The 25621-nt window shown below is 40.8% G+C and overlaps 2 protein-coding genes across 22 annotated transcripts in view; one reads left to right on the forward strand and one right to left on the reverse strand.

Moving 5' to 3' along the window:
- The first annotated feature begins 832 nt into the window (after window positions 1–832).
- On the forward strand, window positions 833–2881 carry LOC106587937 (myoblast determination protein 1 homolog 1). The gene is made up of 3 exons (XM_014176598.2): window positions 833–1566; window positions 1706–1784; window positions 2088–2881. The coding sequence occupies exons 1-3, from the start codon at window positions 1051–1053 to the stop codon at window positions 2321–2323; spliced, it is 831 nt and encodes a 276-aa protein (XP_014032073.1). The 5' UTR covers window positions 833–1050; the 3' UTR covers window positions 2324–2881.
- Window positions 2882–4907: 2026 nt separating this feature from the next.
- LOC106587936 (troponin T, fast skeletal muscle isoforms) overlaps window positions 4908–25621 on the reverse strand; it is a 31111-nt gene continuing 10397 nt past the window's right edge. For 2 of the 21 annotated variants that reach the window (XM_045708175.1, XM_045708177.1), the window contains 12 exons: window positions 25026–25142; window positions 21974–21991; window positions 21523–21543; window positions 20825–20843; window positions 20271–20310; window positions 20020–20136; window positions 18968–19045; window positions 17661–17774; window positions 16431–16543; window positions 16117–16207; window positions 11593–11633; window positions 4908–5457 (listed from right to left, as the gene is read on the reverse strand). In XM_045708175.1, coding sequence (XP_045564131.1) covers window positions 5421–5457; window positions 11593–11633; window positions 16117–16207; window positions 16431–16543; window positions 17661–17774; window positions 18968–19045; window positions 20020–20136; window positions 20271–20310; window positions 20825–20843; window positions 21523–21543; window positions 21974–21991; window positions 25026–25142 — 806 coding nt within the window. In that variant the 3' untranslated portion in view covers window positions 4908–5420. The remainder of the gene's footprint in view (window positions 5458–11592; window positions 11634–16116; window positions 16208–16430; window positions 16544–17660; window positions 17775–18967; window positions 19046–20019; window positions 20137–20270; window positions 20311–20824; window positions 20844–21522; window positions 21544–21973; window positions 21992–25025; window positions 25143–25621) is intronic. The other 19 variants (XM_045708178.1, XM_045708176.1, XM_045708179.1 and 16 more) reach the window with 11 other exon arrangements.

The raw sequence follows: 25621 nt of genomic DNA on the forward strand, positions 1-25621 counted from the left end.
CATTCAATACAATGTGGTGAGAGAAAAAAACACGGTAAACGCTCTGCTCCAAAATATATTTGATCTGACTTTATCAATTCATTATTGAACTATATCTGTGAGTGGTTGTGTTTTGGCCTGAGCCTGCCTTTCTCCACCGGGTAAGAACGTCGTCTCTTCATCGCGATCTAAACCCGTCCGTCTGTTGGTGGAACTGACTGATTGACTAACGGAACAGCTTGCGCTCCCATTCGAACAGTGATGAGTCAATCCCTGTGTTATATTCAAAGCGAAACCATGAAAGTAGCTGGCCTGTATAAATCAATGGGAATATCAATGATTCATGGAAAATCACTTTTGTGTCTTGTGTGTAACGGGAATCGACAAAAAAAAATGCAAACATAGAAATGATCAGGTTAAGGGAAAAATAAATGAAAGCCCATCTAGTGTGTTTTTAAGTAATGTTCAAAACGGAAAAATATGATTAAATTCAAACTGCTTAAATCCATGTGGTCTGACCACCTCAACCACATATTAACTGTACACTATTTGACAATGATTAGGCTACTCAACATTTATCAACTAGGATACTTCACCCAAAATAAAACCATGTCTATTTCATAATGTCTTGCACATAATAACTATATTCCTATCAGAAAGCACAACAGAATAAAAATATACACGTAGATTTTAAATTGTTCGAATGTTATAACAAACAGTTTTTTGTAACTTTCTGACAGGCATGGTAAATCACCTGACACTCCCTTCAGGCCTTCGCTCATTGGTCATCTCAGATAACGGTCCTGGTAAAGACATGCCCACTGGGGCATCAGGCCTCTTTATATGCAGCCCAGAGCCCTGGTTGTGATCAAGCCACCAAGGGCAACCTCAGACTTCAGCTGCTAAAACCACACTGCGCCCCTGTACAGTAGTCGCTGCGCTTTACCGTGGAACACGTTTATTCGGAGTGCTTGGATAAAAACTTGCGCACTACAAATATTACCAAATAGAAGACAGCTGAAGTGATCTCCGTATAATCTCTTGGGATTTTGGCAGAACAGAAGAGTTACCATGGAGTTGCCGGATATTCCTTTCCCTATCACCTCTCCAGATGACTTCTACGACGACCCTTGCTTCAACACCAGCGACATGCATTTCTTTGAGGACCTGGACCCGAGACTCGTTCATGTGGGTCTCCTCAAGCCGGACGACCACCATCACAAAGAGGACGAGCACATCCGGGCACCGAGTGGGCACCACCAGGCCGGCAGGTGCCTCCTGTGGGCCTGCAAAGCCTGCAAGAGGAAGACCACCAATGCTGATCGCAGGAAAGCTGCTACCATGCGGGAAAGAAGGCGACTGAGCAAGGTGAACGACGCCTTCGAGACACTGAAGAGATGTACGTCCACTAACCCAAACCAGAGGCTGCCCAAAGTAGATATCCTGCGGAATGCCATCAGCTATATTGAGTCTCTCCAAGGCCTGCTTCGTGGGGCCGGACAGGAGGGCAACTATTACCCGGTGATGGATCACTATAGCGGGGACTCGGATGCGTCCAGTCCCCGCTCCAACTGCTCAGACGGAATGGTGAGAAACTGAACTGTCAAGAATTACGCAAGAATTACGCAAGAATTACGCATGAATATTTTGATGATATACGAGTGTTTGGTTGACACAAACATTAGCTATTTTCAGTTTACTTATCGGTATCATTGCTCTCTTTTAGATGGATTTCAATGACCCGTCTTGTCCACCAAGACGGAGAAACAAGTATGATAGCATCTACTTCAACGAAACACCAAATGGTAAGTGTTATTTCCAAGTAATCAACACTCATAAACAGCTTCAGAGCTACAGGTTACGATGACCAATTTGTCATAATTCCGGAGTCTGAAATGGAGCACAACTACACGGTCAATGTTTAGTATATTTGACCCAGTATATAAAACCATTTAATTATGAATAAAAAACATTTTCGTTTTGCTATGATGTGGTCACTTTATCTTAATTTATTTGATTAGATTTGATTGTCATAATGTTCAAACTAATAGTAAAAACCTGCTACATGTAATAAAAACGTCATATTAATTGTCATATTTTATTTCCAGATTCCAGACACAAGAAGAACTCTGTTATTTCCAGTTTGGACTGCCTATCAAACATCGTGGAGCGCATCACCACTGATACCTCTGCCTGTCCCGCTGTTCAGGACGGTTCCGAGGGTAGCAGCCCCTGTTCTCCCGGGGATGGTTCCATAGCGAGTGAGAACGGAGCCCCCATCCCGTCCCCGATCAACTGCGTCCCCGCCTTGCATGACCCAAACACCATCTACCAGGTGTTGTGAAGTCGGGTCGGTGGACTTAATACAGTAATTGTACATTCTTCAAAACACAACTTATTTCTTATGGGGAGAGAAAATACCAAAGACTTGCGAAGGTCGCTACAAGGCTACACACCAAAGAAGTTCCGATACCGGCTTTGAAAGACATTAAAAATAGCGGTGTCCAATATCTTAAAGAACCCTTGGTCTACATTGGATAATGTGTGTGTGTGTGTGTGTGTGTGTGTGTGTGTGTGTGTGTGTGTGTGTGTGTGTGTGTGTGTGTGTGTGTGTGTGTGTGTGTGTGTGTGTGAATGTATGTGTGTGAATGTATTTATATTGTAGTAGGCCTATGCTATTCTAAGATAGTACAAGTCTGAATTCATATGAACGGATACCATTCTATTTGTGATCGACATAATTTAATTAAGGGATTATATCTGTAGTATTATCATTTCCAGTTGGCAAGGCGGAAACGCCTGAGATAAATTAATCCGCAAAGTGAGGACCATTTTGTATATGTGTAAATAAGAGCTGCTTTGCAACAAAAAAAAAACGAAATAAACGAACAACACACAGGAAGTGTTTGTAATCATATTTAATATTGCTCTTGGATTGTTGTGTCAGATTTTTAACTTTATATTTATAATATCAAGAACGGAGTGAATTACATTTTAATAAATATATATTTATATATAGATTGCATTTTCTATCATTATTTTTGCATGATAATTTTCGAAATTACATACCACAGTGCACGTAATATTAGGCGTACTATTTCTAAAATGATTGATTCAGCCTCGTAATCTTACGCTACATCCTTCTGATACCGAAATAACGGTATTTGAACACCACATTATCAGTAATATTGTTGAAAGAAAAAAACAACGCATTGATCAGCAACAGGTAGCCTGGCGGTTAACCCTCCTGCTGTGTTCCGGTCGAATTGGACCGATATACAAGTTTTCTCTCTGACAAATGTAGTTAATTTAATCTGATTGTCATAAGGTTTCCTGACTTTGTCCACACAGGGCATCTGAACACACAAAGTACATTTTGATGATTTTCATTAAGTTTTGGGTGTTTTATTTAACTTTTGTACACCTGTGGTGTTCCCGGGTCAAAAATGGCAGGTCATTAGAAATGAATGGGTGAGACTACAATTAGTGTATAAAATTGAGCTCAGGCACATGCCCATTCATCAGATGGAGACACTTCCTCTCCCAGACCCCCACATGCATGTTTGTTTGAACACACACACACACACACACACACACACACACACACACACACACACACACACACACACACACACACACACACACACACACACACACACACACACACCTCACTCCCCTTCTTGGCTTCATGGTAACCCCTACCGGAACCTTTCCCCAATAGAATCTTTTCCCCACGGGAACCACACCTGTTGGCATTCTCACAAACAATCACAACATTATTTCAATAATATATAGAAGCTTTTCTCGCAGCTCTGGTATATAAAGCTTTTTTGAGGCCTTGCTCACAATTCATTCTGTGGCAGGACAATGACCAAACGATATACTGTATGTGAGGCTCTTGATCATATCGTTGATCATGGCACTGGTTAAACTTTGACACAAATGAGTCTGTGATAAATAGCACAATATATTTCATCTGAGTATTTGTTATAGTCAAAATAATCCATACATTATGCTTTTTTTTTTACTCAAAAACGAGTTGAGCGCAGGTCAATGAGGCCTACAGGCCGTAAATAGCAAATAGAAGTCCAAAACTTGTAATGTTCACAGAACTTAAGTTGATAAAAATAACTAACACAACATTAGGTGATAATATATGTATTATTATGGATTTATAATCAGCTATAATGGGGCGGTCATTTTGGACCGGAAACACAGAATGATTTAACATGAAACGAACACAACAGGAGGGTTAAGAGCGTTGGGCCAGAAACTCTAATACAGCTGGTTCAAACTCCGACATGGCGAGGAGACAAGGACAAAAAGTCGCTCTGCTAAATGAGCTTCTCATTAATGATTTAAATGTAACATTAAATGAAAGCTATCACATTTTTGGGAATTTTGAGAAGTTTCATAGATTCAAATATTTGTATTCGTTTTTATCGAATACATGATGACATTTTGCTAACGTGTATTTCCTCTTTGACATGTTTCGCTGTCAGGTCTATCGAATAAGCCTACTTAAAAATGCCATTAGTATTTTTACCATTTCAGGGGTATTTATATCTAGGTTTATGATTTTACAGATAGCCTGCAGTGAGTGATCTTACAAATTCTCATAGAGAAATTATCAATAGGCTACATATTGATTTTGGATATCTGGATTTTAGAAAAAATATATATTATTTGAAAATAAAATATCGAAATGGAAGACTTGTAAACCCACCTGAGTTAGGCTACTGTCGCTTCACAAGAGTAGGCCCACCTGAGTTAGGCTACTGTCGCTTCACAAGAGTAGGCCCACCTGAGTTAGGCTACTGTCGCTTCACAAGAGTAGGCCCACCCAAACTGCAATGCGCGATGTTAAAGTAAGTAAGATGTGTATTATTGTGCTGAACAGTTAATAACACACAACAGCAACACACACATGAAGCGTCACTCTTTTTATTTACAAAAAATATACCACGATGAGAAGCTAACAACAGTCCGCTGTGAGAGGACAGGAAATGAGAAGCTAACAACAGTCCGGTGTGAGAGGACAGGAAATGAGAAGCTAACAACAGTCCGGTGTGAGAGGACAGGAAATGAGAAGCTAACAACAGTCCGGTGTGAGAGGAAAGGAAATGAGAACCAATCATAGTCTGCTGTGAGAGGACAGGACATGAGAAGCTAAGAACAGTCCGGTGTGAGAGGACAGGAAATTAGAACCAATCATAGTATGCTGTGAGAGGACAGGACATGAGAAGAATGGACTGTGACAACATAATTCACATAACACGAAAGCAGACAGTAGGACATCCAGTGCAGCTTGTCGGTTCCATGACATGGGTCTAGCCGGGGTCTGGATGGCTGTGGCGGGCAGAGGCAGTTGTCCCTGCCGGTACAGAAGCCGGCAGCATGGCGGACGCACGCCGGTGCTGAGACCTCTGCGGGCGGGCAGTTTACTTTCTGCGGCGGGCTGCGGCTCCCTTCTTGCTGCTGCAATGCGCCAACAGTGCAAACACACGTTAGGGGTCCTGTTCTGTTATGTAGGTAATGCCCTCTAGTGGCAAGCATTGGCTTTAAACAGCAGCCAATGACAAAGTCCCCTTGCTGAACCATAGTTAGAATGTATGGTTTATTTACATGTTTAGGACGACATACCACGTGTAAATTAGAATATCCAAAATAGTCTATGGGCCAACATTCATTCGGAGGTCAGGAGGCACTATTTATACAACGTTATTACTACTGTGAGAGTAAATCGTATTTTAACAGAAGCCTATCATACAAGGAAAAATAAGTTATGTTTGATTTGATTCTTTGTTCCAAATGTTGGACTACCTTTAAGCTATCCTAGATAGAGTGTTATGTTCAGTATGCTATTGTAAAATACAGTAAATGTCATGTTCAGTATGCTATTGTAAAATATAGTAAATGTCATGTTCAGTATGCTATTGTAAAATATAGTAAATGTCATGTTCGGAATGCTATTGTAAAACACAGTAAATGTCATGTTCAGTATGCTATTGTAAAACACAGTAAATGTAATGTTCAGTATGCTATTGTAAAACACAGTAAATGTCATGTTCAGTATGCTATTGTAAAACACAGTAAATTTCATGTTCAGTATGCTATTGTAAAACACAGTAAATGTCATGTTCAGTGTGCTATTGTAAAACACAGTGGCTGTCATGTTCAGTATGTTATTGTAAATCAGAGTAAATGTCATGTTCAGTATGCTATTGTAAAACACAGTAAATGTCATGTTCAGTATGCTATTGTAAAACACAGTAAATGTCATGTTCAGTATGCTATTGTAAAACACAGTAAATGTAATGTTCAGTATGCTATTGTAAAACACAGTAAATGTCAAGTTCAGTATGCTATTGTAAAACACAGTGGCTGTCATGTTCAGTATGCTATTGTAAAACACAGTAAATGTCATGTTCAGTGTGCTATTGTAAAACACAGTGGCTGTCATGTTCAGTATGTTATTGTAAATCAGAGTAAATGTCATGTTCAGTATGTTATTGTAAAACACAGTAAATGTAATGTTCAGTATGCTATTGTAAAACACAGTAAATGTCAAGTTCAGTATGCTATTGTAAAACAGAGTGGCTGTCATGTTCAGTATGCTATGTAAAACACAGTAAATGTCATGTTCAGTATGCTATTGTAAAACACAGTACATTTCATGTTCAGTATGCTATTGTAAAACACAGTAAATGTCATGTTCAGTGTGCTATTGTAAAACACAGTGGCTGTCATGTTCAGTATGTTATTGTAAAACAGAGTAAATGTCATGTTCAGTATGCTATTGTAAAACACAGTAAATGTCATGTTCAGTATGCTATTGTAAAACACAGTACATGTCATGTTCAGTATGCTATTGTAAAACACAGTGGATGTCATGTTCAGTATGCTATTGTAAAACACAGTAAATGTCATGTTCAGTATGTTATTGTAAAACAGAGTGGCTGTCATGTTCAGTATGCTATTGTAAAACACAGTAAATGTCATGTTCAGAATGCTATTGTAAAACAGAGTGGCTGTCATGTTCAGTATGCTATTGTAAAACAGAGTGGCTGTCATGTTCAGTATGCTATTGTAAAACACAGTGGCTGTCATGTTCAGTATGCTATTGTAAAACACAGTAAATGTCATGTTCAGTATGCTATTGTAAAATATAGTAAATGTCATGTTCAGTATGCTATTGTAAAATATAGTAAATGTCATGTTCAGTATGCTATTGTAAAACAGAGTGGCTGTCATGTTCAGTATGCTATTGTAAAACACAGTAAATGTCATGTTCAGTATGCTATTGTAAAACACAGTAAATTTCATGTTCAGTATGCTATTGTAAAACACAGTAAATGTCATGTTCAGTGTGCTATTGTAAAACACAGTGGCTGTCATGTTCAGTATGTTATTGTAAAACAGAGTAAATGTCATGTTCAGTATGCTATTGTAAAACACAGTAAATGTCATGTTCAGTATGCTATTGTAAAACACAGTACATGTCATGTTCAGTATGCTATTGTAAAACAGAGTGGCTGTCATGTTCAGTATGCTATTGTAAAACACAGTAAATGTCATGTTCAGTATGCTATTGTAAAACACAGTGGCTGTCATGTTCATTATGTTATTGTAAAACACATTAAGTGTCATGTTCAGTATGCTATTGTAAAACACAGTAAATGTAATGTTCAGTATGCTATTGTAAAACAGAGTGGCTGTCATGTTCAGTATGCTATTGTAAAACACAGTAAATGTCATGTTCAGTATGCTATTGTAAAACACAGTGGCTGTCATGTTCAGTATGCTATTGTAAAACACAGTAAATGTCATGTTCAGTATGCTATTGTAAAACACAGTAAATGTCATGTGCAGTAAGCTATTGTAAAACAGAGTGGCTGTCATGTTCAGTATGCTATTGTAAAACACAGTAAATGTCATGTTCAGTATGCTATTGTAAAACACAGTAAATGTCATGTTCAGTATGTTATTGTAAAACAGAGTAAATGTCATGTTCAGTATGCTATTGTAAAACACAGTAAATGTCATGTTCAGTATGCTATTGTAAAACACAGTACATTTAATGTTCAGTATGCTATTGTAAAACAGAGTGGCTGTCATGTTCAGTATGCTATTGTAAAACAGAGTGGCTGTCATGTTCACTATGCTATGTAAAACACAGTAAATGTCATGTTCAGTATGCTATTGTAAAACACAGTACATGTAATGTTCAGTATGCTATTGTAAAACAGAGTGGCTGTCATGTTCAGTATGCTATTGTAAAACACAGTAAATGTCATGTTCAGTATGCTATTGTAAAACACAGTAAATGTCATGTTCAGTATGTTATTGTAAAACAAAGTAAATGTCATGTTCAGTATGCTATTGTAAAACACAGTAAATGTCATGTTCAGTATGCTATTGTAAAACACAGTAAATGTCATGTTCAGTATGCTATTGTAAAACACAGTAGATGTCATGTGCAGTATGCTATTGTAAAACACAGTAAGTGTCATGTTCAGTATGCTATTGTAAAACACAGTAAGTGTCATGTTCAGTATGCTATTGTAAAACAGAGAGGCTGTCATGTTCAGTATGCTATTGTAAAACACAGTAAATGTCATGTTCAGTATGTTATTGTAAAACAGAGTAAATGTCATGTTCAGTATGCTATTGTAAAACACAGTAAGTGTCATGTTCAGTATGCTATTGTAAAACACAGTAAATGTAATGTTCAGTATGCTATTGTAAAACAGAGTGGCTGTCATGTTCAGTATGCTATTGTAAAACAGAGTGGCTCTCATGTTCAGTATGCTATTGTAAAACACAGTAAATGTCATGTTCAGTATGTTATTGTAAAGCACAGTAAATGTCATGTTCAGTATGCTATTGTAAAACACAGTGGCTATCATGTTCAGTATGTTATTGTAAAACACAGTGGCTGTCATGTTCAGTATGCTATTGTAAAACACAGTAAATGTAATGTTCAGTATGCTATTGTAAAACAGAGTGGCTGTCATGTTCAGTATGCTATTGTAAAACAGAGTAAATGTCATGTTCAGTATGCTATTGTAAAACAGAGTGGCTGTCATGTTCAGTATGCTATTGTAAAACAGAGTAAATGTCATGTTCAGTATGCTATTGTAAAACACAGTAAATGTCATGTTCAGTATGTTAATGTAAAACAGAGTAAATGTCATGTTCAGTATGCTATTGTAAAACACAGTGGCTGTCATGTTCAGTATGTTATTGTAAAACACAGTGGATGTCATGTTCAGTATGCTATTGTAAAACACAGTGGCTGTCATGTTCAGTATGCTATTGTAAAACACAGTGGCTGTCATGTTCAGTATGCTATTGTAAAACACAGTGGATGTCATTTTGACCAGTGTTAGCTAATTTTAGTCACACTCACACATTTAGATTTAGTTGACTGACCATGCTGCAATACAATGTCAAGCTAATGCCATACTTACCTCATTTATATCAGATGGCAAACTATTTTAAGTATCTCATCGAGACAAACAAGCTCAGGGAGAGATCCATATACAGTAATACTATAAGTATACTATTTGTCATCCTTGAAGAATGAAAGTTCTCCACACTTGACTCATCCACCCAGACTCAGACAGAAAAACTCATCCACACAGACTCAGACAGACAGATGGCAAATAAATGAATGTGGGCTACAATGTTTAGTAGGCCAATGTTAAGAGCAATTTGTTCCCTTTTGATCAATCTTGAAGAATACTTGGGCAAATGAAAGAGAAAGTGGTGAAACTTTCAATGCTTCACGAGTACTTCCAATAGCTGGGGATGATGTGGTGAAAGTACTTCCTGTTGGCATATTATGCTGTTGAGACTCACTTCCTGTTGACATATTACGCTGTTGAGACTCACTTCCTGTTGACATATTACGCTGTTGAGACTCACTTCCTATTGACATATTATAGTGCTGAGACTCACTTCCTATTGACATATTATAGCGTTGAGCCTCACTTCCTATTGACATATTATAGTGTTGAGCCTCACTTCCTATTGACATATTATAGTGTTGAGACTCACTTCCTATTGACATATTATAGTGTTGAGCCTCACTTCCTATTGACATATTATAGTGTTGAGCCTCACTTCCTATTGACATATTATAGTGTTGAGACTCACTTCCTATTGACATATTATAGTGTTGAGACTCACTTCCTATTGACATATTATAGCGTTGAGACTCACTTCCTATTGACATATTATAGTGCTGAGACTCACTTCCTATTGACATATTATAGTGCTGAGACTCACTTCCTATTGACATATTATAGTGTTGAGCCTCACTTCCTATTGACATATTATAGTGTTGAGACTCACTTCCTATTGACATATTATAGTGTTGAGCCTCACTTCCTATTGACATATTATAGCGTTGAGCCTCACTTCCTATTGACATATTATAGTGTTGAGCCTCACTTCCTATTGACATATTATAGCGTTGAGCCTGACTTCCTATTGACATATTATAGTGTTGAGACTCACTTCCTATTGACATATTATAGTGTTGAGCCTCACTTCCTATTGACATATTATAGTGTTGAGCCTCACTTCCTATTGACATATTATAGTGTTGAGCCTCACTTCCTATTGACATATTATAGCGTTGAGCCTCACTTCCTATTGACATATTATAGTGTTGAGCCTCACTTCCTATTGACATATTATAGTGTTGAGACTCACTTCCTATTGACATATTATAGTGTTGAGCCTCACTTCCTATTGACATATTATAGCGTTGAGACTCACTTCCTATTGACATATTATAGTGTTGAGACTCACTTCCTATTGACATATTATAGTGTTGAGCCTCACTTCCTATTGACATATTATAGTGTTGAGCCTCACTTCCTATTGACATTTTATAGTGTTGAGCCTCACTTCCTTTGCCTCTGAAGCAGCCCTTGCAGTACATGGACAACAACACAGAGCCATACTGTATAGAACTAGGGTTCTGATGTGGACTTTACAGTACTTCTCACTGTTGTATCACATGATGATGAGAATGTGATGGAACGGCTGTAGAGAAATGTTGTTAAAATCCTTCTCCTGTGGTACGGTCGAGATAAGTCACTCATTATTGGCTAGTCTCGTAAGGTGGATGGTGTTTCAGGGGGTCAGCAATGGAATTATTTGAATGTTTTTACTACGCACAACACTTCAAGGTTTTGCAATGGCCTACCTTTTTGCAAAAACAAAATGTCCGCCTTGTAAACCTGTTCTAAGGACATTTTCTGTGCTTCTTAGTGCAACAGTCATGCCTTAGTGTTGCAGAAGTGAGCCGTAGAATGTTGACCAACACAACTCTTTGTCAAGCCCTCTTCTAACTCTGACCAGGATTAAAGTGTTATGACAATGCCTTTCATTAGTCATTATTAGGACATGCATCAGATCAGATTATCATACTGTCTGTCTCTGAGGAGTGAAGAGAGTGTGGGTTTTTGTCCCAAATCAGAACCCTATGGGTTCCTGGTAAAAAAAGTAGTGCACTATATTCGGAATAGGGTTCCATTTGGGACACAGACAATGACTGGGAGAGGAAGGAATTCTGAAGGAGTGAGAGGCAGTACTTACTGTTTCTGAAGCTCATCAATACGATTTCTGAGAGAGATGACCTGAAAACAACACATGAGCATGTTTAAACCCATCAGAAGCAGCAGGGAGGTTGCCAGGGGCCTTACATTTGACCCCTGACCTCTGGGTCATTAGTGACAACTTTAAAGAGACAGCAGCAGTCCTGTTGGAATGAACTGTTGGTCTGAGGTGGGCAACCAAGAGTACTCTCACCGACACACGTACCCACTACAGCATTAGTGGATACTAGTGTCTAGATCGGCACAGTCAATATCTTCACAAGGGTTGTAGTTGATCTGATGTCATTAAATCACAGGAGGGGAGGATGGCTCACACTAATAATGACCGGAACGGAGCGAAAGAAATGGCATCAAACACTTTTCATCAAACAATGTGTTTAATGTATTTGATTCCATTCCAACCATCCTACTCCAGCAATTACCACAATTACCTCCCCAATTAACCTCTACGGGATCGTGTCCCCCCCACAGGTTAGTTCAGCTAACGTGCACTAATGTGATTAGCATGAGGTTGTAAGTAAGAATAACATTTCCCAGGACATAGACATATCTGATATGGGCAGAAGCATTCTTGTTAATCTAACTGCACTGTCCAATTTACAGTAGCTATTACAGTGAAATAATACCATGATATTGTTGGAGGAGAGTGCACAGTTATGTACTTGAAAATGTATCAATAAACCAATTAGGCACATTTGTGCAGACTTGATACAACATTTTAAACAGCAATGCAATGGATCTTTGGATCAGTCTAAAACGTTGCACATACACTGCTGCCATCTAGTGGCCAAAATCGAAATTGCGCCTAACCTGGAATAATACATTGTGACCTTTCTCTTGCATTTCAAAGATAATGAAAAAAAATGTGCATGTTTTTCTTTTACCAGATCTTATGTGTTATATTCTCCTACATTCATTTGACATTTCCACAAACCTCAAAGTATTTCCTTTCAAATGGTATCAATAATATGCATATCCTTTCGTCAGGTCCTGAGCTACAGGCAGTTAGATTTGGGTATGTCATTTTAGGCGAAAATTTCAAAAAGGTTCCGATCCTTCTAAGATGCCACCTCTGACTATTAACCTTTGACCTGTTCTCTTTCACCTGAGGGCAGATACTGCTGCCTCTGTTGAGGTTTGGTTTCCATGGTCCTTCTAAAGCATCCAGACCCTGCAGAGAGACTAGACCAGACCATGCACTCCCTAGGCTGTCTGTTGCAGACCCAGGACCTGTTTTTAGACCCACACAGTCTTTAGGCTCTGGCTGCAGCTCTATGGCTACGACTGACCCAGGACCTGTCTTTAGACCCACGCAGTCTTTAGGCTCTGGCTGCAGCTCTATGGCTGCGACTGACCCAGGGCCTATCCTTAGACCATGCACTCTTTAGGCTCTGGCTGCAGCTCTATGGCTGCGACTGACCTGGGGCCTGTCCTTGGAGCATGTCTTTATTTATTACTCAATTGACTTAGCTCCTCCCCTCTCATACATAGTGTTGACCTGGAGGACATCAGAGTTGAACGGGTTCATTTGTTAACAAGGAGCGGAAAGTGATCATGGTTAAGAGTGGGACTGGGGCAGCAGGTAGCCTAGTGGTTAGAGTGTTTGACTAGTAACCTAAAGGTTGCAAGATCAAATCCCTGAGCTGACAAGGTACAAATCTGTCGTTCTGCCCCTGAACAAGGCAGTTAAGCCACTGTTCCTATGCCGTCATTGAAAATAAGAATTTGTTCTTAACTGACTTGCCTAGTTAAATAAAGGTAAATAAAAGAGCAAAATCAACAACTGTCAGATCCTTCCTTACAGAATGAGAGAACACCTTTACCCTCTGATTGTAAATCAGTGGCCTTCTGTCTGAACGACAACCATCAGGTCCTTCCTTACAGAATGAGAGAACACGTTTACCCTCTGATTATAAATCATTAGTCAATAAATTAAGTAATAGCACAGCTTTTTACCAAAACAGGGGCGGGAGTGCACTTTGTTATTGTTTCAATTGCTGATTGCCATTTTAATTCAATTTACTTCCTGAATTGTCTGAATTCAAAAGTAAATTGACCCTGAACCATTTACATTCTAATTATTATAATTATTATAACAATAACAAAGCGTACTCCCACCCAATGTTCCGGCACTGAGCAAATTTCAGGTCTGCTGAGGACAAACTTGAACGTTGTGAATATTCTGTGTAACTTCCAGGGCGCATTTACAGTGAAAAGTGAGGCTGTACCTGTTTTAAGTTACAGTTTCAGACAGTGGTCAAGTAGGCTACTGCGGCTATTTGATCATAACCTAGGCCTACCAGAGTGGCCTACCATCAAAAACTAGGCCTAGATATTACCGTCGCAAGGCATATGAATTAACAGCAAACGACGCAATTATCACAACACACACGTTGTAATATGGCACATGCGTTGTAATATGGCCATACAGAAATGGTTTGTCGAGATCGGTGTGGAAGATCTTGACTGGCCTGTACAAAGCCCTGACCTCAACCCCATCGAACACCTTTGGGGATGAATTGGAACGCTGACTGCGAGCCAGGCCTAATCGCCCAACCAGTGCCTGACCTCACTAATTCTCTTGTGGCTGAATGTAAGCAAGCCTCTACAGCAATGTTCCATAATCTAGTGGAAAGCCTTCTCAGAAGACTGGAGGCTGTTATAGCAGCAAAGTGCGGGGACCTACTCCATATTAATGCCCATGATTTTGGAATGAGATGTTCGACGAGCAGGTGTCCACATACTTTTGGCCATGTAGTGTATGTAGCGACTACAGATTGACCCTTTAAATTATGTGGAGAGAAAAAAAAATCTAAAATATATACACTGCTCCAAAAAATAACGGGAACACTAAAATAACACATCCTAGATCTGAATGAATGAAATAATCTTATTAAATACTTTTTTCTTTACATAGTTCAATGTGCTGACAACAAAATCACACAAAAATAATCAATGGAAATCCAATTTATCAACCCATGGAGGTCTGGATTTGGAGTCACACTCAAAATTAAAGTGGAAAACCACACTACAGGCTGATCCAACTTTGATGTAATGTCCTTAAAGCAAGTCAAAATGAGGCTCAGTAGTGTGTGTGGCCTCCACGTGCCTGTATGACCTCCCTACAATGCCTGGGCATGCTCCTGATGTGGTGGCGGATGGTCTCCTGAGGGATCTCCTCCCAGACCTGGACTAAAGCATCCGCCAACTCCTGGACAGTCTGTGGTGCAACGTGGTGTTGGTGGATGGAGCGAGACATGATGTCCCAGAGGTGCTCAGTTGGATTCAGGTCTGGGGAACGGGCGGGCCAGTCCATAGCATCAATGCCTTCCTCTTGCAGGAACTGCTGACACACTCCAGCCACATGAGGTCTAGCATTGTCTTGCATTAGGAGGAACCCAGGGCCAACCGCACCAGCATATGGTCTCACAAGGGGTCTGAGGATCTCATCTCGGTACCTAATGGCAGTCAGGCTACCTCTGGCGAGCACATGGAGGGCTGTGCGGCCCCCCAAAGAAATGGTGGATGTTGCAGGCAGCAGAACATTCTCCACGGCGTCTCCAGACTCTGTCACGTCTGTCACATGTGCTCAGTGTGAACCTGCTTTCATCTGTGAAGAGCACAGGGCGCCAGTGGCGAATTTGCCAATCTTGGTGTTCTCTGGCAAATGTCAAACATCCTGCACGGTGTTGGGCTGTAAGCACAACCCCCACCTGTGGACGTCGGACCCTCATACCACCCTCATGGAGTCTGTTTCTGACCGTTTGAGCAGACACATGCACATTTGTGGCCTGCTGGAGGTCATTTTGCAGGGCTCTGGCAGTGCTCCTCCTGCTCCTCCTTGCACAAAGGCGGAGGTAGCGGTCCTGCTGCTGGGTTGTTGCCCTCCTACGGCCTCCTCCACGTCTCCTGATGTACTGGCCTGTCTCCTGGTAGCGCCTCCATTCTCTGGACACTACGCTGACAGACACAGCAAACCTTCTTGCCACAGCTCGCATTGATGTGCCATCCTGGATGAGCTGCACTACCTGAGCCACTTGTGTGGGTTGTAGACTCCGTCTCATGCTACCACTAGAGTGAAAGCACTGCCAGCATTCAAAAGTGACCAAAACATCAGCCAGGAAGCATAGGAACTGAGAAGTGGTCTGTGGTCACCACCTGCAGAACCACTCCTTTATTGGGGGTGTCTTGCTAATTGCCTATAATTTCCACCTGTTGTCTATACCATTTGCACAACAGCATGTGAAATGTATTGTCAATCAGTGTTGCTTCCTAAGTGGACAGTTTGATTTCACAGAAGTGTGATTGACTTGGAGTTACATTGTGTTGTTTAAGTGTTCCCTTTATTTTTTTGAGCAGTATATATATATTTTTTATTGTATAAAAAAAGAAGACTTAATTGAAAGGCGAATTGACTCCAACCCTAATGTATAATAACGCTCATTTTGCATAGTATCTCTACGGAAGAAGCACATTAAAAATGTAAATGTAAAAAATCACTCACCTCATACTTCTGCCTCTTGAGTTTCTCAATGTGTTCGTACTTCTCAGACTCCAGTTGGTGCATCCATTCCCATAGATCCTTAGCCTTTTCCCTGCAAAGGACAAAACATTCAGGAGGTTGGGTTAAAAACTGCACATTTCTTGGAACTGAAAATGACAATAGTGAAATGAAGTATTCTCATAGTCCAAGAGATGTCTACAAGGAACATTCTAGTTCCTCTACAACTATGTCAAGCTGCTCAGGTTCAGGACTCTGCCTCCTTTACTAACACAGAAACAAACATATCCACACTCCCACCGAAACTAAAATCTTACTTCAGCTTGTCCTCGTTCAGATGGTCGATGTTGAGAGGCTTGCGTCGCTCCGCTAGGATCTTCTTCTTCTTCTCTCTCTCAGTCTGCTTCTTACCTCCTCTCTTAGTGTCAGCCTGGGGAGGAGACAGAGCACATAGGGAATATAGCCTGGCTGCCATCCACATCACTCAGGCCCAACGCCACGACCTGCTAATGTTTCTTCTGGATCTGCTTTGCTCCTCGACTCTTTGAGAAAGCGAACACATTCTGACCGTTCTGATTGGTCCCAGAAACCGATGGGTTGGGACTGAGCTGGCCTACACGAATAAATGAATCGCGTCGTTTTTGACGTCAGCACAAATGACTTCTAGGATGGCGGGTTCAGACAGATGTATGGGACGATCGATAGAACAACGGAATTAAATTCAGGATGAGTCGTCAGGTAATGGGAAATAAGGGGGGCCATTTTAGATTTCATCTAGGTCTGTGTTGAACAAGAGGTTCAGAGCTACAGCTCATAATTACAAACAATCTGTAACTTCAATCATGTGACGTCTCTCTGTCATATCTTCCAGTCCTGTTATGTTGTTACATGATGCATGTCGTTTCATGGACCCAACTAGGACTGAAGCATCCACTAAAAAACCTTCAGACGTGTTTTCCAAAAGAGCAGGTTGGCTGTGATGAAGATAGGTCCTTGTTTAACAAAGAAGTACACTATATGTAGGGAACAAGGTAGTACACTCTATATGTAGGGAACAAGGTAGTGCACTCTATATGTAGAGAACAAGGTAGTGCACTCTATATGTAGGTTGTAAACTCTATATGTAGGGAACAAGGTAGTACACTCTACATGTAGGGAACAAGGTAGTACACTCTATATGTAGGGAACAAGGTAGTGCACTCTATATGTATAGAACAAGGTAGTGTACTCTATATGTATGGAACAAGGTAGTGTACTACCGAGTGGCGCAGCGGTCTAAGGCACGTCAGTCCTAGAGCCAACACTACAGACCCTGGTTCAATTCCAGGCTCTATCACAACCGGCTGTGATTGGGAGTCCCATAGAGTGGCGCACAATTAGCCCAGTGTCGTCCGGGTTATGGTTTGGCTGGGACAGGCCTTCATTGTAATTAAGAATTTGCTCTTAACTGACTTGCCTAGTGAAATAAAATAATATGTAGGAAACGAGGAGCATTTTGAGAGGTCCTGGATTTGTGTTTAGCGTGGTGTGTGTGGAGGTCACCTGACCTTCTGCAGGGAGCTGCTATAGCTGGAGCCCATGTTGGTCAGAGCTGACTTCTTCTTAGCGTCATCATCAGCCTTTCTCCTTTGATCCATCTCCTCCTTCTTCAGCCTCTCCTCCTGTACAAGCAACCACAACATCCACGTTAAGCAACCACAACACCCACGTTAAGCAACCACAACACCCACGTTAAGCAACCACAACACTGATGTTAAGTAACCACAACACCCATGTTAATCAACCACAACACCCACGTTAAGCAACCACAACACTCACGTCAAGTAACCACAACACCCACGTTAAGTAACCACAACACTGACATTAAGCAACCACAACACCCATGTTAAGCAACCACAACATCCACGTTAAGCAACCACAACATCCACGTTAAGCAACCACAACATCCACGTTAAGCAACCACAACACCCACGTTAAGCAACCACAACACCCACGTTAAGCAACCACAACACCCACGTTAAGAAACAACACCCACGTTAAGCAACCACAACACCCATGTTAAGAAACAACACCCACGTTAAGCAACCACAACACCCATGTTAAGAAACAACACCCACGTTAAGCAACCACAACACCCATGTTAAGAAACAACACCCACGTTAAGCAACCACAACACCCATGTTAAGAAACAACACCCACTTTAAGCAACCACAACACCCACGTCAAGTAACCACAACACCCACATTAAGTAACCACAACACCCACATTAAGCAACCACAACACCCATGTTAATCAACCACAACACCTACTTTAAGCAACCACAACACCCACGTCAAGTAACCACAACACCCACGTCAATTTACCACAACACCCATGTTAAGCAACCACAACACCCACGTTAAGCAACCACAACACCCATGTTAAGCAACCACAACACCTACTTTAAGCAACCACAACACCCATGTTAAGCAACCACAACACCCATGTTAATCAACCACAACACCTACTTTAAGCAACCACAACACCCACGTCAAGTAACCACAACACACATGTTAAAAACCACAACACCCACGTTAAGCAACCACAACACCCACGTTAAGCAACCACAACACCCATGTTAAGCAACCACAACACCCACATTAAGCAACCACAACACCCACGTTAAGCAACCACAACACCCATGTTAAGCAACCACAACACCCACGTTAAGCAACCACAACACTGACGTTAAGTAACCACAACACCCATGTTAAGCAACCACAACACGCACGTTAAGCAACCACAACACCCACGTTAAGCAACCAAATGTTGAATGAATTCATGTGTTTGCCTGAAGAGTTTAGGCTATACAGACCTCACGTCTGGCCTGGCGTTCCTTGTCCTTCTCTGTGCGTACCCTCTGGATCTCGGCCCTCTCTGACCTACGTTTCTCCTGGAGGAGAGGAATAGAACCACATACACAGCTGTTTACAGGTCTGCCACCAGAAGACATGGTTTACTGTAACCTTGTTACTTGGGCTAAGAGATAGGTTGTTTACAGGTCTACTACCAGAAGACATGGTTTACTGTAACCTTGTTACTTGAGCTAAGAGATAGGTTGTTTACAGGTCTGCCACCAGAAGACATGGTTTACTGTAACCTTGTTGCTTGGGCTAAAGGATAGGAATGATGTTCTAGAAGTTCTTCAAGACAGAAGGCCAGAATTCCCAAAAGATCAACATCGACCTATCTATTAGTTTGGGCTCCATTCCGCAAGTCAAGCATAGTTTCTACTCCTGTATTTATACCTGGTTCTACCAGGGTTGGGGTCAAATCCATTTCAATTCCTGTCACGTCATGACCCTTGTAAGAGGTCATTTTCCATAGTAGAGTGGTCAGGGCGTGACAGGTGGGTGTTTTGGGTGGTTTTGGTTTTCTGTTTCTATGTGGGGTTTTCTAGATGTCAATTACTATGTTTTTGTTTTCTATGTTTTGGCCAGGTATGGTTTCCAATCAGAGGCAGCTGTCTATCGTTGTCTCTGATTGGAAGCCATACTTAGGCAGCCTGTTTTTCATGTGTGAGTGTGGGTAGTTGTTTTCCGTTTTGTCAAAGTGTACCTTACGGAACTGTTGTCGGTCGTTGTGTTGTTTTGTTCAAGTGTCTTCATTAAAAGTCAAATATGAGCACTATACACGCTGCCCCTTGGTCTCCTTTAGACGACCCATGTTACAATTCCAGTCAATTCAGAACGTTAACCAAATTCCAACTCCAATTCCAAATGTTCCGAATTGAAAAGAATAGAAGAGAATTGTAGTTGTAATTGCAGAGTACTTCCTGAATGGTCTGCAATTTAAATGGATTTGACCCCAAACCCTGGTATTTACACCTGTGTTTACAGCTGTAAAGGCGAGGTAATAACAGCTCACAATTCTGGACTTGAGAGCAATAAGCTCCTCCTCCTCCTTCTTCCTGTTCTCAAAGTGGACGTCGATCAACCCCTGCAGCTCAATCAGGTCTTTGTTCTGACGCTTCTTATGGAGGTCCTGTTAAACAACAAAGTTAGAGAGAGATTACCTCAAGTATCACTGTACCAAACCTAAACGGTTGCTTTCTTTTGGCCAAGGATGTTTTAGTTCATGAAACAGGATTTAGGAAGAAGGATTTACAGTGTACTTACGTCAAAGTCCACCTTCTCACCATCAGGGACCTTAGGGACTCTATGGAATGTCAAAAGATGCCACTTAAGTTATATCTAATGCTTTAGGACAACGCAGCAAAATTCACCGGGTTCTGGCGTTGCCACTGTTTGTTCTGTCCTTATAAAACATTTAGCATACAAGCTACAGGGTTACAAACGTGTGGAAGCCAGCGTTCTGTCCTTATAAAACATTTAGCATACAAGCTACAGGGTTACAAACATGTGGAAGCCAGGGTTCTGTCCTTATAAAACATTTAGCATACAAGCTACAGGGTTACAAACATGAGGAAGCCAGGGTTCTGGACTTCCGGTCAATTCCATTTCAATTCAGTCAATTCACAAAGTAAACTGAAATTCTAGCAATTCCAATTTGTTCAATTCCTCCTTCACTTGTTTTTTTCAATTAGGACAATTAGAATTGGAATTTCAGTTTACTTCCTGAATGGACTGAATTGATCCCAACCCTGATGAACACACATACACAGCTTGAACTGGTTGGTTTGACATGAATGTTGGATATAACTTCTACTCACTTGAACTTGGGCTTCTCCTCTGTTCAGTAAGAACATCGTAAAAGGGGGAAGAATATATTACAGTGTTAGAGATATCACATACAGTGACAAGGATCTCAAGCAACAGACCCAAATGGAGGTTTAGTTAATCAAGGGGACATATCCTTGTGGACACACTTGGTGTTACACCTCTGGGCCGCAGTTTCAGGCTACTTTTAACTTGTAAAAATAATAACAAATGATTATTATAATAGGAAAAGTAAACCGTTTGTAGATTTTACTTTCAATTTCACAATGTTAATTTGGTATGTGTTAGTGAAAAAAGTTGTATAACATGTATAATAACAGACATGTACAGTATAGGTGCTTGTAAGGATGAGTAGGACAAGAACAATACCTTACTATTTACTATGTAGGATCTCTATGCTATTTAGGAGTTCCATTCTCTTTTTTTTCTTCATTATAACTACTTCATTGTCAGAACTCTTTCTACAATCCAAGACTGAATTCTGTACTTGGATGATACATGTTAATTCTATTCCAAAAGTCAAGTTGGTGGTAGAAATATTATTAAATAAGAAATTACAATGAATTGTCAATAAATAGCGAAACATCGTTGACATTGTGATTAGATTTTGGCTTGACCTTCACACTCAAACAGGTAGAAACCACAAGCAAAGCAACAGCAACACTCTTGCAGTCAGAGAAATACAAAGTACCATCTTGTTCTCCTTCCTCGACTGGTTTGGCAGAATGTCATGCAGGAAGAGAAGCAGACAAAGCAGACATGAACATAGGAGTCACTGCAGCATTTCATATTCCGTCACCCTTTCTCACGCTGTCACAACAAGTCTGTTTGCTGACCTTTCTCAAAAGGCCACTCAGACCGTAGTTTCGCGTGACAGACTATTCACACGAGATTTGGTTCTTGGTTCTGAGATTACTCAGGCCTTGACTTTCATTCATTTGTTGGGAGTATGGGGAAAGATATTTAGCAGGAGACTAAATTTGGGCAGTATTTTGCTGCTGGAGCACATGGACTCATGGACAGGGTCTCTTTCTCCAGTCTTGCGATACCGTAAACCTCCTGAACTGGGAGAGGAGACTGACATAGTGCAGTCTGTCCAATCAGAAGTACACATACAACTTTAAGAACTTGAATACACATACCTTCCTCTTCATAGGCCTCTGCATGCAGCAAGCGTCCAAAGCAAGAGCAGAATAGATATCATGATGAGTGATATATACTGTACATAAGCTCAGGACAAGCTGTCGGTGCCTGCTAGGGTTGCAAAGTTCTGGAATGTTCCAGAAATCTTCCAATGGGATTTCTGAAGAAAAAGAACTGGAAACTTTGTGAAAGTTCCCAGAAGTTTACAACCCTGGTGCCTGCTAGCACATTCACTACACATTCAGTTAACTAGGCACTGCTCTGCAGAACATTCACTCACCCAAATTGAGGTGTTTATGCCCAGTGTAATACACCATAAATTACAGTAAATGTCGCCAGAAGTACAGTTGAAGAAAACAGGTAAATATGAATATGAACTATAACAATATATAATTGATATACAGTATTATATTAAATAACACCCCAATGTGAATGCTAAGCAAGTTGTAACAGTGATCAACTTTCTGCATCATTCCTGTAATCATTCCTTTATAGGTTAATAAAATAAGCTTTTCAGACAAGATCTCAAAAGGGGCAAAGAAAGATCCTTTATATGCGGAAAGGTCATCCTTCATCCATGCCGTTATGGTAATGAAAAACACAGCTATAATGAGGTTCATGGAATGGGGGACTACCTTCCTCAACATCATCTCTGTAATGGTGAAATTAGGACGATTGAGGAAGAGTAACAGAGGTGGGCATGGATGAAAAAAAGACCTTAATTCACATAAAGTCATCAGGTTATTTTGGAGCAGGATTTACATATAATAGGTTATTTTGGAGCAGGATTAAAAGATAATATTCAGGTTATTTTGGAGCAGGATTGAAAGATAATAATCAAGTTATTTTGGAGCAGGATTTAAATATAATAATCAGGTTATTTTGGTACAGGATTCAATTATAATAATCTGGTTATTTTGGAGCAGAATTGGAAGATAATAATCGGGTTATTTTGGAGCAGGATTAAAATATAATAATCTGGTTATTTTGGAGCAGGATTAAAATATAATAATCTGGTTATTTTGGAGCAGGATTACAAGATAATAATCAGGTTATTTTGGAGCAGGATAAAAATATAATAATCTGGTTATTTTGGAGCAGGATTAAAAGATAATAATCAGGTTATTTTGGCGCAGGATTAAAATATAATATTCAGGTTATTCTGGAGCAGGATTAAAATATAATATTCAGGTTATTTTGGAGCAGGATTAAAATATAATAATCTGGTTATTTTGGAGCAGGATTAAAAGATAATATTCAGGTTATTTTGGAGCAGGATTGAAATATAATAATCCGGTTACAGTGGAGCAGGATTAAAATATAATAATCAGTTACTTATGATGGAAGCTTTCTTTCTTCCATTGAGTATTTTCATACATTTGCCATATTCAAAACATTTCTAGAAAGCAACCTCCAGGTTCTAATACATTCCCATCATATACAGAAAGTTGAGAGCACTACAAAATCAAGGGCTCATTATATTTTCTCCAGTTGCATTCTGGGAGAAGCAGCTCCCGGTGATGTGATACAGTAAGTATGGAAGATAGCAGCTCCCGATGAGGTGATACAGTAAGTATGGAAGATAGCAGTCATTGGTTTAGCTTTAGTTGCTAGCACCCTTACTAGTTGAGTAAATATGCTCAGATAGGGCTATAGTATCTATTCATCTACAAGCACTATGCATCTGCAGCATCTAACAGCATATTCCTCATTAACCCCTATCTCCTACCACGGTCTAGGCACATCTCAGAACTCATCCTCATTAACCCCTAGCTCCTACCACGATCTAGGCACATCTCAGATCTCATCCTCATTAACCCCTAACCCCTACCACGGTCTAGGCACATCTCAGATCTCATCCTCATTAACCCCTAGCTCCTACCACCGTCTAGGCACATCTCAGAACTCATCCTCATTAACCCCTAGCTCCTACCACTGTCTAGGTATATCTCAGATGTCATCCTCATTAACCCCTAGCTCCTACCACGGTCTAGGCACATCTCAGATGTCATCCTCATTAACCCCTAGCTCCTACCACGATCTAGGCACATCTCAGATCTCATCCTCATTAACCCCTAACCCCTACCACGGTCTAGGCACATCTCAGATCTCATCCTCATTAACCCCTAGCTCCTACCACCGTCTAGGCACATCTCAGAACTCATCCTCATTAACCCCTAGCTCCTACCACTGTCTAGGTATATCTCAGATGTCATCCTCATTAACCCCTAGCTCCTACCACGGTCTAGGCACATCTCAGATGTCATCCTCATTAACCCCTAGCTCCTACCACCATCTAGGCACATCTCAGATGTCATCCTCATTAACCTCTAGTTCCTACCACCGTCTAGGCACATCTCAGATGTCATCCTCATTAACCCCTAGCTCCTACCACGGTCTAGGCACATCTCAGAACTCCAAGTGCAGAGGGGCTAGGGCCTAGGGGTGGATTTGGGATTGATCATGATTAGTGATATTAAAGAAGCAGTTTGAGAGGACGCAGCTGAAGCCACTCAGTGAGGAAGAGGCATGCTTTGAGAAAGTACATGAACGTGTACTGTTGCTGTAACTAATACACATACTAGACTATGGGTATGCAGTACCAATATACATACCGCACTATGAATACACAGTACTAATACACATAGTATACTATGCATATACAGTACTAATATACAGTACATGGTAGACTGTGGATATACAGTACGTAGACCAGGGGTGTCAAACTCATTTTGCCCCGTGGGCCATGTTCAATACCCCCCCCAGTACTCAAACCACTCCCATGAATCAGCTCACAGGGGATCCAGTATGTTTGACACCCCTCACATAGACCATAGAAGTATGCTTTCTTCATAGTGGGCAGTTATGAAGAGGAGGTACCTCCAGTAGCTCAACAGTTAACATTAGTGCCTCAGGGGTTTGAGGTGGAGACAGGGGTTGGACACTATCAGGAGGGACTATATACTATATTAGTAGGTCTCATCTATGTCTACCTGGGGGACAGGTGTGGTTGCACAAGGGAAGGATGAATGAATACCCTACGCCACATACCTTCCTCCTCTACAACCTCAGGCTCAGGCTCGGGTTCTGCCTCCTCCTCTACCTCCTCTTCCTCTACCTCCTCCTCTGGGGCTGCCTCGGGGGCTACCTCTACTTCTACTACCTCTTCTTGGGATACGCAGCAGAGCACGCAGCATGCAGCGGGAACCCAGGGACAGGAAGGGTTTCGGAGAGAGGTTAGATATTCGTTTATGAACGCGTGAAGGAGGAGAGAGAATCGGTTAGGTTATAGGATGAAAATAGATTACTTCAGTTTAAGAAGGAGGGCTGAGAGAAGAGAGGAGAGGACAGTACTGTACTGCTGGAGTGTGTGCAGCGAGCATTGATGCTGAGAAGAACAGAAAGAGAGGGATGAGAGAAGAGAGGAAAGATGGATGGAAAAAGATGGGTAGACAGCATTAATAAGATGAAGTGAAATGATACGTTATGAATGATTGATGGTTTTCTGCATACCGGAGATACCTGAGTTTGAAAACGTGTCACATGCCAAAAAATGTGGAATTCCTTATTGCCCAATCACATTTTTCCTTATTCTTTAAGTTGTCGAAAATTTGTCAGAACAGTCACCCTTAAGAAGTGTTTGACAA

Source organism: Salmo salar, chromosome ssa26 (genome assembly GCF_905237065.1).
Source record: "Salmo salar chromosome ssa26, Ssal_v3.1, whole genome shotgun sequence".
Lineage (NCBI taxonomy): Eukaryota > Metazoa > Chordata > Actinopteri > Salmoniformes > Salmonidae > Salmo > Salmo salar.